This window comes from Myxine glutinosa, chromosome 12 (assembly GCF_964187855.1).
Source record: "Myxine glutinosa chromosome 12, kmMyxGlut1.1, whole genome shotgun sequence".
In the NCBI taxonomy this organism is placed as follows: Eukaryota; Metazoa; Chordata; class Myxini; order Myxiniformes; family Myxinidae; genus Myxine; species Myxine glutinosa.
In genome coordinates this window covers 7,296,989-7,309,397 of record NC_136272.1, presented here as the reverse complement: position 1 = coordinate 7,309,397, position 12,409 = coordinate 7,296,989, and the positions used below count along the sequence as shown (strand labels likewise).

Genomic DNA, 12,409 nt, shown 5'->3' with positions numbered 1-12,409 from the left:
AGGAAGTCCGCCAGGCATGCGTGGAGATTTCCATGGATACCAAAGGAGGAGAGTTTGGTGAGCAGAGCGGGGTGCCAGACCGTATCGAAGGCACGTGATATGTCGAGGGAGACAGCTCTAATTTCCTGTTTGGCATTGAGGATCTCCATCCATTGTTGAGACATGTCCAGAGTAGAGTGACATGTCCAGACATGCCCAGAGTAGAGTGCCAGCAGAAGCAGCATGTCCAGAGTAGAGTGACCTGGTCTGAAACCAAATTGATGAACAGAGATCAAGCCATTGGAGAAGAGGAAAGATTTCATATCTGAAGCAATTTTATTTATTTATTTATACAAAATCAAGGCTCATGGAAGAGCAACAAAACACAAGGAAGAGTGGAATGAGAGGGGGAATCAACAACAGCAGCATTGAGGGACAAAATAGAGGGAGACCGACAAATAAGGGAAATGGGGAGGAATGAGGGGTAGGGGAGGACTCTCAGGAAGGAAAAAACTGGAAACATGGAAAGAGGTGGGCATGGCGAGGGTTAACGGGGGTAGAAAATGCCATGGTTTTGGATGAAGTGTGATCTGAGATGTTGGTGACCAGCAGCCTTGAAGACCAAATGGAAGAACCTTGGTTAGTAACTTGAATGGAATCGATAGATCTTCCGAGTTGACTGGGTCATCACCTGGGCTCTGTCCTGAAAACAGGTTTTGACCCTTTCATCCCAGAACCTCTCAAAACACCGCGTCCACAACCTCAGCCATGGGACCACATTCGTAGATCCACAACCTCAGGTGTACTTTGTGCTGATGGATTCCATGACTTTGCTGATAATTGGGAGAAGGCTGTAGTTGCTAGGATCTGTTTTTGCACCTTTTTTGTGCAAAGCGGTGATGTTGGCTGATTTCCAAGCAGATGGCAGTTGACCTTGAGCAACAGAGAGGGTGAAGAGAACAGAGAGTGGGAGTGAAAGAGCGGAAGAACAGGATTTTGGGACCCGTGGGCTGATGCCGTCAGGTCCAGTTGCAGAATCAGAGTCGACAGTTAACAGAAACTTTTCCACCTCGTCAGGAGGAAAGGACACGGAGTCCAGGAGCAGCTGGGTACGACTGGGTATGGTGGGTACAGAGAGGGATGGGTTTGGGACACAAGATTTAGAGGCAAACACAGAGTTGAAGCATTCAGCTTTTTCACGTGCGGAGTCAGCTGTGTAGCCGTTTGAGGTAAGGGAGGGGATGGAGGGGGAACAAACACCAGAAACAGATTTGACCAGACGCCACCAGGATTTGGAAGAGGGAGACAGATAAGAGAGTTCGGGCTTGAGAACGGAGAGATATTGTTTCCTGGCTCTCCTGAGGGTGGACACACACTTGTTTCGGGCTTTGTGAAAGGAAATGAGATTTCCTTCCGTTGGATTTGCTTTCCAGGAGACGTAGGCAAGTTGTTTCTGGGCAACAGCCTCGCCACAATATTCCGTGTACCATGGATGGGAGGAAGGGTATGACAACTGAAGACGAGATGGTATAAATCTGTGCATGAGAGAGAGCAACTTCTTATGATCCAAGGGGTGCGATACTTCGTGACGATCCAAGGGTTGGGATACTTTGTGACGATCCAAGGGTTGGGATACTTTGTGATGATCCAAGGGGTGGGATACTTTGTGATGATCCAAGGGGTGGGACACTTTATGATGATCCAAGGGGTGGGATACTTCGTGACGATCCAAGGGTTGGGATACTTTGTGATGATCCAAGGGTTGGGATACTTTGTGACGATCCAAGGGTTGGGATTCTTTGTGATGATCCAAGGGGTGGGATACTTCGTGACGATCCAAGGGTTGGGATACTTTGTGATGATCCAAGGGGTGGGATACTTCGTGACGATCCAAGGGTGGGATACTTTGTGATGATCCAAGGGGTGGGATACTTTGTGATGATCCAAGGGGTGGGATACTTCGTGACGATCCAAGGGTGGGATACTTTGTGATGATCCAAGGGGTGGGATACTTTGTGATGATCCAAGGGGTGGGATACTTTGTGATGATCCAAGGGGTGGGATACTTTGTGATGATCCAAGGGGTGGGATACTTTGTGATGATCCAAGGGGTGGGATACTTCGTGACGATCCAAGGGTTGGGATACTTTGTGACGATCCAAGGGTTGGGATACTTTGTGACGATCCAAGGGGTGGGATACTTTGTGATGATCCAAGGGGTGGGATACTTTGTGATGATTCCAGGGATTACAGGTCGGTGTCGTACAAATAATTTTCCAAATGGACGCTGTAAATGACGCTTGAAGTAGTTGGGCCACACCACGTTGCTCTGATCAGTTTTACCTTCCATATTTTCCCTCCAACTGGATATTTTGGGAAAACATGTGTACTCACACCATCCTTGGTTGTACAGTATTTCTACACCAACAACAATACATCTCGATCGCATTCTGAGTACTTTTTCAGATATCAGACCATATGTCGGCCACAGATAAACACAAGTCCAGCAGCAAAAGTATCCTCGAGATGACGTAACGGGTCATGTGATGTATGACGTAATCAAATCGACGTTTGGGGGGGGGGGGGGGCAATCAAGCAAAAAAGGACACCAAAAAAAAAGAAACATTAAAATTTTCGTTTCAAGATATTCAATGAAAAGAACAACGATTAAGTGGTAAGTGAAGTCTAATCCATTAAAGCAAACATGATTTTCTGAGTTTGTGGACCTTAAAGGAGAGGATCACCGAGACCAACTTAATGCTCCAAGGAGCACAACAACCAAGCCACTGCAACAAGGCAATGTGGACCCTGGATGACTTCGCTGCCAATCGTCGACATCTGTCATCATTGAGTCAAATAGTTTGAAGAGGATCGCCGTGAGGCCTGGGATGAACAACGACCAAAACGCCATGAAAGATCCGTGGACCACGACCTCGTCTGGAACGTCTGTGGAAGACGACAGAAACCCGGGGTTGGTCTTTGGCGTCGCAGAAGATCTCATCGCTCGAGGCAGTGACACTCATTGTCATCAATCTTTCATTCGTGATGGAGATCATCATCACCAACATCTTCGAAGATCTTCCAAGATAGATAAGCGAACTAGTAATTAGCGGCCACAACCATCCCTGACGGCCATGTTGTGGAACATCGGTGAGGCCCTCTGTTTTCCTTCCACCCTCACTTTTTCATTCATTCGATTTTATTAAATTCCTTTTCTCCACAACCGCTCGACAGATTGACACAAAACATTTCGACATCGGAGCGCCGACCCATGGAGATTGTTTTTTTTCTGGAGGCAGGGCCACATGGGTTGTGGGGTGTTTCACGTAGCAGGAATAAACGACCTCGACCGAAATATAGATATTTTAGTTTTGATCACGTCTGGCCCAATCACTCAAGTCTTTAAGCCGTCTATATATTGTTGCGGATATGGGATTTGCATCCATCCATATCCGCTTGTAAATATTCCCCTATTTCCTCAATACTTCCCAACTATCCCCAATCCCCCATTCCCTAGTCCCATTTCTGTAAACAACACTCTGTAGACCCGACCTCCCCCTATTTCCCCCATTAAATGTCGTGCCCAGGTTCACCGCATCTCATGTAAGACAACTATAGGACATCTTGCTAGTTATTCTTAGTCTATGTCAGTTAAGGACTCGTTTCCATTAATTCTGACCCTTCGTTGCACCAGAATGTGATTGTATGGCACCGTTAGGAAGTTTAGGACCTCCCAATACCTCCCCGCAGCTCTTCCTCACGGTTCAGCAACAACAACAACAACAACAGCAACGGCGGCGGCGTGCACAGGGAGTGCGCGTCCTCACTCCGGCTTGGTTGGTAGGGGGTGTTGGGAGGGCATGAGGCCTTCCCAGCGAGCCGCCATCGAACATGTGCTCGACGGGGTTACCAAATAGGGGCTCCCTGTCAGCTCCTCGTCAAGGGCGGAGCCCGGTAACCCCCGCACCCAATGGGAGCGGCGGACCGGTCCCATCTGGGGTGGAGCCAACCAGCCGAGGGCGTATCACTCCCCGCAGAGCATGCGCAGGAAGAGGGAGGTGACGTCAGATGCGCGCTGAGCTTGGAGAAAGAAAGACGCCACCTCCGAGCGCTGTGAGGCCTCCCTGCATCTCTTGGACCGTGCTTGATCCTGTCCCCGAGCCAAGGTGCACCTTGTGCTATCGAACTACCTGTCCTTCCCTGCCGTCAATCCCTGTGTAAGTCAGCCTTGTCCCGTTTGTCTGTGGTCTGTCTGGGCTAAAATAAGATTGTATTTAAGTGCCTATCTCTTCTGTGTCTTTACCTCACTACCTTGTAATCTACCCCTTTTCTCCCCCACTGTAATTATATCCTCCTCCGGAGGTCTTGAGAACTGTACCCCTTGCGTCGTTTCATCTATCCCAGTCGTTGTGTCCTTTCCATCATTGATTTAGCATAGCGCGATTTGGTCAACGTCTGGGTGGAATCGGGGTCTAGTCGGGGAATAACTGTTAGGTCGCGGTAATACACCACCGCTCGGTCGAAATAACATCTAACCGCGATCCGTAACAATATATATGACGTACACAAAGATGGGTTTTGCTCGTGTGTACAAGTGAATGGACCAGAATTTCCTGTACACGTGCGTATGTAATCAACAGATTCAGGGACTTTTCTTATGACAATTACATTTCCTATTACGGGTTTAGGGGCTGGCATGACAGCTTAGACTTTGGGGTATGCACACACCTTGGGGCCCTCTTGCCCGAGTTCTAATCTCGACCTTCGAGCGAGCGATAAATGGTCAGCTGGCGTTTCACATGCAGGGCATAGCAAGGATGGCCGCTAAGTTAACGAACCCGTCTGCTGGCATTCGTTGGTAGATGTTAAATATCCCATACGTGTCCACCACGAAGAGTCGGTGAGCTATCGCCAGCACCCAAAGGAAATTACAAATTGGTTGAACCGACCACCCCACCAAGCCAACCTCACCTCGTGGTGAACACGACGCACGAGCAGAGCGTAACAAAAAGGCACTTTATTTCTCAACTTCCCTCGGTTCCACGGTTTTGGTCTGCACAATCAAAGCATTTGGTAAACAGGTGAGAGGATGGGGAAAAAAAAAAATCACATTCCTCCGTCACAAGCTCGGTTCACTGATGGACGCTCAGGGGACAGGACGGCGACGACGACGGCGCGGATCGTTTTGGTATGAAAATGAACAGGGAGCGAGAATCAAAAATATCTCCCACATGGAATGCTGCCAAACATTTAAATGGCGGACACAAGTGCAACATCGAGTAACGCAGAAATAAAAAAATACATTTACACAACTATTCATCAAATCTGCCTGATCATTACAATAACTCTCAATAAGAGATGTCACCATAGCTGTGACGCAATAACTCTCAATAAGAGATGTCACCATAGCTGTGACGCAATAACTCTCAATAAGAGATGTCACCATAGCTGTGACACAATAACTCTCAATAAGAGATGTCACCATAGCTGTGACGCAATAACTCTCAATAAGAGATGTCACCATAGCTGTGACACAATAACTCTCAATAAGAGATGTCACCATAGCTGTGACGCAATAACTCTCAATAAGAGATGTCACCATAGCTGTGACGCAATAACTCTCAATAAGAGATGTCACCATAGCTGTGACGCAATAACTCTCAATAAGAGATGTCACCATAGCTGTGACGCAATAACTCTCAATAAGAGATGTCACGCAATAACTCTCAATAAGAGATGTCACCATAGCTGTGACGCAATAACTCTCAATAAGAGATGTCACCATAGCTGTGACGCAATAACTCTCAATAAGAGATGTCACCATAGCTGTGACGCAATTACTCTCGGCCGTTCATGCCAAAACCTCCGATATCATAGTGTTGGTTCATATCAACCACAGCCCCCCACGCCCCCCCCCCCGGCCCTCACTCTTACAGTATATACCACATTGCACAACAAATTAACAATCCTTAAAAATGGATCTTCCAAATATGTTAAAACATCCTGCTGGATCAATATCTCTCAACAATGTTCTTTTTGTCAGAAAGTACTCCAAAGCGATGTTCTGAGGTCACAAGCAAGGAATATATCCTTTCACATCATTATCGGTGGTCTTACCACAATCCGACCACCGGCCCACGTTGACCGCTCGCATTTCGACACTCCTCATGCAAACGATCCGTTTCCATTGTTCGTCTTTCCTCGATTGTTGTCACGTTCATTGCTCATCCTGTCGATCACAAATCCAACGGAGTAAAGCCTCTCCTCTTTGGGGTGCAATCCCTCGTGTTTCAAAATAACTTGTTAAACCGCAAAAGTTTGTGCACAAAAGAGAAACAGAAAAACTCGCCATTCATTCAGGCAGAGATTGGTGCACTCCATACCGTTGTGTTTTAAAACCATTCCAGAAAGTTAACACTCTTCATTGAGATTCACCAAAGTTATGTTGAGTGCACTTTTCTTTTGAAAGCTGGCAAGAATAAATGGAGGAGCTACAAAAGCAAAAAATATAAAGGGGAGGGAGAGGGGGAGAAGGGAGGAGAGCAGGAAGAGGAGAGAGGGAGGAGGAGAGAGGGAAGGCAAGGGAGGGGAGAGTGAGGAGGAGACAGGGTGGGGGAAGCGAGAGAGGACAGAGGGAACGCAAGGGAGGAGACAGGATGGGAGGAGAGAGGTTGGGAGGACAGAGGGGTGGGAGGAGAGAGGGATGGGAGGAGAGAGGGATGGGAGGAGAGAGGGTGGGAGGAGAGAGGGATGGGAGGAGAGAGGGGTGGGAGGAGAGAGGGGTGGGAGAGAGGGATGGGAGGAGAGAGGGATGGGAGGAGAGAGGGGTGGGAGGAGAGAGGGATGGGAGGAGAGAGGGATGGGAGGAGAGAGGATGGGAGGAGAGAGGATGGGAGGAGAGAGGATGGCAGGAGAGAGGATGGAGGAGAGAGGATGGGAGGAGAGAGGATGGGAGGAGAGAGGATGGGAGGAGAGAGGGTTGGGAGGAGAGAGGGGTGGGAGGAGAGAGGGTGGGAAGAGAGAGGGTGGGAAGAGAGAGGGTGAGAGGAGAGAGGGAGGAGGACAGAGGGAGGTGGACAGAGGGAGGTGGACAGAGGGAGGTGGACAGAGGGAGGTGGACAGAGGGAGGTGGACAGAGGGAGGAGGACAGAGGGAGGAGGACAGAGAGAGGAGGACAGAGGGAGGAGGACAGAGGGAGGAGGACAGAGGGAGGAAGACAGAGGGAGGAGGCCAGAGGGAGGAGGACAGAGGGTGGGGGTAGAGAGAGAGGAGGAGAGAAGGGGAGAGGAATAGCACTTCCCTTATGGTGTAAACTTTGGGGGATTTGGTCTAACAGCAGCACTGAACAGCATCAGCAGTGACGCACCACTCATTGTGCAAGGAGGGGTGACCGAACAAACCCCCCAAAAACAGTTCTTTCAAATTAACACAATCAGCAATGATGTGGAGGACAACAACAACAACAACAACAACAACAACAACAACAACAAGAAAAACCTCACTCGTGAAACATTCAGAGCCAGTGGTTTTCAACCGTGGCTCGGTTGGAAGAAATGGATTTATTACATATGGGGGAGATTGAAGAGGGAGAGGTGGGGGGAATGGAGTGTTGGGTGGAGGAGCTAACACGAAAAAAATAAAATTGTGCAAAGAAAGGGAAGGGAGGATGAGAGATGATTGGTTCAGGAGGAAGCGAATGAGGGAAGAGTTGAGGCACAAAGAGGCCGATCATGGAGAATAAAAAAATAAATAAAAGGGTGCTAAAAGATTGCGGAGATTTTAAAATGCCGTTCATCTTTTTTGTCTGTTCACAGAAAGGTAGTGCAACACCTGCTGGCTATAAAAAAAAAAAGATATAAAAAGAGATACTGCACGGTACATGATGCAGGTAGAATTAAGTGTCCAAATCGTCATTTCCGGTGCCGTGTGAAGAAGATGGTGAGTAGCTTAACTTGAACAAAAATAATAATAATAATAATAAAACGGGGATTAACACAAGTATGCCATTGTGATGCTCTAATAATCTCCAAAATCGGATGTGAATCACAAACTTGGTGCATCGCAGAACGAGCACACCTCAGGGTTCCGCAGGGTAACCTGGGAGTGTGCCCCAATGGGAAGAGTCATCGTTTACACTTTGACCGACTGACTCAGATAAAAGGTAGATGCTCACAACCGAATAGAACTGCCGTGCAAACACCGCATTCACCTTGCACAACACGGAAAGAAAGAAAAGAAAAGGTAAAAACAATAAATTAAGGAAAAATATATGAATCCATAGATCAATACAGTACTCTGCGGGTGCGGGTGCGTGTGCGCGTGCGGGTGCGTGTGCGTGTGCGTGTGCAGGTGCGGGTGCGTGTGCGGGTGCGGGTGCGTGACGGGACGTGCCGACTCTGCCGAAGGGCATCCACATCCATTCACCCAAGCTGCGAAACCACAATGGAAAGAAAGCGAGCCAGGCAGCAGTTTAGGATATTGCTTCTCCAACAAAGTTTGAGAAAACCGTGAGAAAGTAGTCGAGCTATCACAGCACCGCACACCGACGGCTCAACTCGTCGGCACGCGACTCAACATCTCCGCCACCTGCACGAAACGAAACAAGTTCAGAAATCAATGCGTTAGGACTTTTTCCTCTACGTTCACAAGATGGCCTTAAAGCTCGTCTTTAGGAAGAAAAGTTAATTCACTTGTTCTGCAGGTGTACGGCGAGCTCATCCGTCTGTACCTCCTCATCCACATCGTCTGGCGTGGAGGGAAGTAATTCCTCGTCCGGCGTGGCGAGCGGAGGTGAGGGCAGCGAGAGCACCAGGGATAACGAAGACGGGAAAGATCGCGGGCACCGGGACGCGACCGGAAGGGAACGTGGCCGGGGCCAGCGTCGGACGGCGGCCAAGGCCCGAGAAGCGTAACGGGCAGCTTGAGAGGCACGAGGCAGGCGCTGGCAAGACCTGCGTGAGGACAACACACGGCAACGTCGGAACAGGCACGATGTGACAAAGGATAAGACGGGTGTGAGCCAAAATGCAACACAGCAATACCTGTGCAGATGGAGTTCTAGGTAAGAGAAGATAATGTAGCCAGGCTCAAACACACAGCACATACAAAGGAGCAGAAACCAGAGGCGAGGGTTGTCAAAGATTGGGAGGGCAACCCCGAGTTCAGACACCTCGTAATCTTCCCGTCTCCCAAACGGGCCTCCCGAAGGGCAAGTCTGCTTGACGAGCTGGCAGAAAGCTTCTCCCTGCAGTTCCGGAATGATTGCACAGCTCTTGAGAACACCAAGCACAAGCGCTTCGCCCCGGGAAGTCAATATCCCATCGGTGAAGGTGCAGCTGCCGGGTGAGGATCTCTGCATGAGGTCGGACGCTTCATTCGACCCGAAGCAATCGAGAGACTGTATGGCACAGAACACCTTCAAGGCCTCCTCTGACAACATGGTGACCTGACCAGGAGGGAGCCCTACGGCAGAGATAAAGGAAGGATTATGAGAACTGCTCGGAATGAAAGGAATTCACAATAATGTATTAAATGGATCAGATCAATCAACTAAGAATTAGATAACCATACAGGTAGTGGACAAAAAAAAAAGTAAACACCAATGTAGTCATTTAATAGGGCGCTATTGGGCCACCACTTGTGGCCCGTGCAGCCGGTATGCACCGCGGCATACGGTCCGTCAGTATCTGGAATTCTGCAGGAGGGATGCGGCACCATTCTTCGACGAGAAAGTCGATCAACTCGCACCTGTTTGATGCAGGTAGAAAACACCATCTCAGGCGTCCTTCCAGAATAAATGCTCAATTGGGTTCAGATTTGGTGACTGAGAAGGCCATGACATGGATAACATCAGTGTCATGCTCATCAAACCATTGGGTAACCACATGTGCTCTGTGGATGGGAGCATTGTCATCCTGGAAGAAAGCCCTCCCGGCAGGAAGTAAATGCTGCAACATGGGGTGAAGATGATCACTCAATACTATCTAGTATGTGAATGGAGAGAGGCGGAGAGAGGGTGGGGGAAGAGAGGGAGGAGGAGAGAGGGTGGGGGAAGAGAGGGAGGAGGAGAGAGGGAGGAGGAGAGAGGGAGGAGGAGAGAGGGAGGAGGAGAGAGGGAGGAGGAGAGAGGGAGGAGGAGAGAGGGAGGATGAGAGAGGGAGGAGGAGAGAGGGAGGAGGAGAGAGGGAGGAGAGAGGATGGGAGGCGAGAGGATGGGAGGCGAGAGGGTGGGAGGCGAGAGGGTGGGAGGCGAGAGGGTGGGAGGCGAGAGGGTGGGAGGAGAGAGGGTGGGAGGAGAGAGGGTGGGAGGAGAGAGGGTGGAAGGAGAGAGGGTGAGAGGAGAGAGGGTGAGCGGAGAGGGGTGAGAGGAGAGAGGGTGAGAGGAGAGAGGGTGAGAGGAGAGAGGGTGAGAGGAGAGGGGTGAGAGGAGAGGAGTGAGAGGAGAGAGGGTGAGAGGAGAGAGGGTGGGAGGAGAGAGGGTAGGAGGAGAGAGGGTGGGAGGAGAGAGGGTGAGAGGAGAGAGGGTGGGAGGAGAGAGGGTGGGAGGAGAGAGGGTGGGGGAGAGAGGGAGCAGGAGAGAGGGAGGAGGAGAGAGGGAGGAGGAGAGAGGGTGAGAGGAGAGAGGGACGATGAGAGAGGGAGGATGAGAGAGGGAGGAGGAGAGAGGATGGGAGGCGAGAGGATGGGAGGCGAGAGGGTGGGAGGCGAGAGGGTGGGAGGCGAGAGGGTGGGAGGCGAGAGGATGGGAGGCGAGAGGGTGGGAGGAGAGAGGGTGGGAGGAGAGAGGATGGGAGGAGAGAGGATGGGAGGAGAGAGGGTGGAAGGAGAGAGGGTGAGAGGAGAGAGGGTGAGAGGAGAGGGGTGAGAGGAGAGAGGGTGAGAGGAGAGAGGGTGAGAGGAGAGAGGGTGAGAGGAGAGAGGGTGAGAGGAGAGGGGTGAGAGGAGAGGGGTGAGAGGAGAGAGGGTGAGAGGAGAGAGGGTGAGAGGAGAGAGGGTGAGAGAAGAGAGGGTGGGAGGAGAGAGGGTGGGAGGAGAGAGGGTGGGAGGAGAGAGGGTGGGAGGTGAGAGGGTGGGAGGAGAGAGGGTGGGAGGAGAGAGGGTGGGAGGAGAGAGGGTGGGAGGAGAGAGGTGAGAGGAGAGAGGGTGGGAGGAGAGAGGGTGAGAGGAGAGGGGTGAGAGGAGAGAGGGTGGGAGGAGAGAGGGTGGGAGGAGAGAGGGTGGGAGGAGAGAGGGTGGGGGAAGAGAGGGAGGAGGAGAGAGGGAGGTGGAGAGAGGGAGGATGAGAGAGGGAGGAGAGAGGGAGGAGGAGAGAGGGAGGATGAGAGAGGGAGGATGAGAGAGGGAGGATGAGAGAGGGAGGATGAGAGAGGGAGGATGAGAGAGGGAGGAGGAGAGAGGGAGGAGAGAGGATGGGAGGCGAGAGGGTGGGAGGCGAGAGGGTGGGAGGCGAGAGGGTGGGAGGCGAGAGGATGGGAGGCGAGAGGGTGGGAGGCGAGAGGGTGGGAGGCGAGAGGGTGGGAGGCGAGAGGGTGGGAGGAGAGAGGGTGGGAGGAGAGAGGGTGGGAGGAGAGAGGGTGGGAGGAGAGAGGGTGGAAGGAGAGAGGGTGAGAGGAGAGAGGGTGAGAGGAGAGAGGGTGAGAGGAGAGGGGTGAGAGGAGAGAGGGTGAGAGGAGAGAGGGTGAGAGGAGAGAGGGTGAGAGGAGAGAGGGTGAGAGGAGAGGGGTGAGAGGAGAGGGGTGAGAGGAGAGAGGGTGAGAGGAGAGAGGGTGAGAGGAGAGAGGGTGGGAGGAGAGAGGGTGGGAGGAGAGAGGGTGAGAGGAGAGAGGGTGGGAGGAGAGAGGGTGAGAGGAGAGAGGGTGGGAGGAGAGAGGGTGGGAGGAGAGAGGGTGGGGGAGAGAGGGAGCAGGAGAGAGGGAGGAGGAGAGAGGGAGGAGGAGAGAGGGAGGAGGAGAGAGGGAGGATGAGAGAGGGAGGATGAGAGAGGGAGGAGGAGAGAGGGTGAGAGGAGAGAGGATGAGAGGAGACGGGTGAGAGGAGAGAGGGTGAGAGGAGAGAGGGTGGGAGGAGAGAGGGTGGGGGAAGAGAGGGAGGAGGAGAGAGGGTGGGGGACGAGAGGGAGGGAGGAGAGAGGGAGGATGAGAGAGGGAGGATGAGAGAGGGAGGATGAGAGAGGGAGGAGGAAAGAGGGAGGAGAGAGGGTGGGAGGAGAGAGGGTGGGAGGCGAGAGGGTGGGAGGCGAGAGGATGGGAGGAGAGAGGGTGGGAGGAGAGAGGGTGAGAGGAGAAAGGGTGAGAGGAGAGGAGAGGAGTGAGAGGAGAGAGGGTGAGAGGAGAGAGGGTGGGAGGAGAGAGGGTGGGAGGAGAGAGGGTGGGAGGAGAGAGGGTGGGGGAAGAGAGGGAGGAGGAGAGAGGGTGGGGGAAGAGAGGGAGGA

At 51.8% G+C, this 12,409-nt stretch overlaps 1 protein-coding gene across 5 annotated transcripts in view; it reads right to left on the bottom strand.

Moving 5' to 3' along the window:
• Positions 1 to 4,981: 4,981 nt before the first annotated feature.
• The window catches only part of LOC137415060 (pleckstrin homology domain-containing family H member 3-like), a 58,130-nt gene continuing 50,702 nt past the window's right edge, over positions 4,982 to 12,409 (bottom strand). For 4 of the 5 annotated variants that reach the window (XM_078766417.1, XM_078766421.1, XM_078766419.1 and 1 more), the window contains 3 exons: positions 9,021 to 9,441; positions 8,670 to 8,930; positions 4,982 to 8,565 (listed from right to left, as the gene is read on the bottom strand). In XM_078766417.1, the coding sequence (XP_078622543.1) occupies positions 8,550 to 8,565; positions 8,670 to 8,930; positions 9,021 to 9,441 (698 nt within the window). In that variant the 3' untranslated portion in view covers positions 4,982 to 8,549. The remainder of the gene's footprint in view (positions 8,566 to 8,669; positions 8,931 to 9,020; positions 9,442 to 12,409) is intronic. The other variant, XM_078766418.1, reaches the window with a different exon arrangement.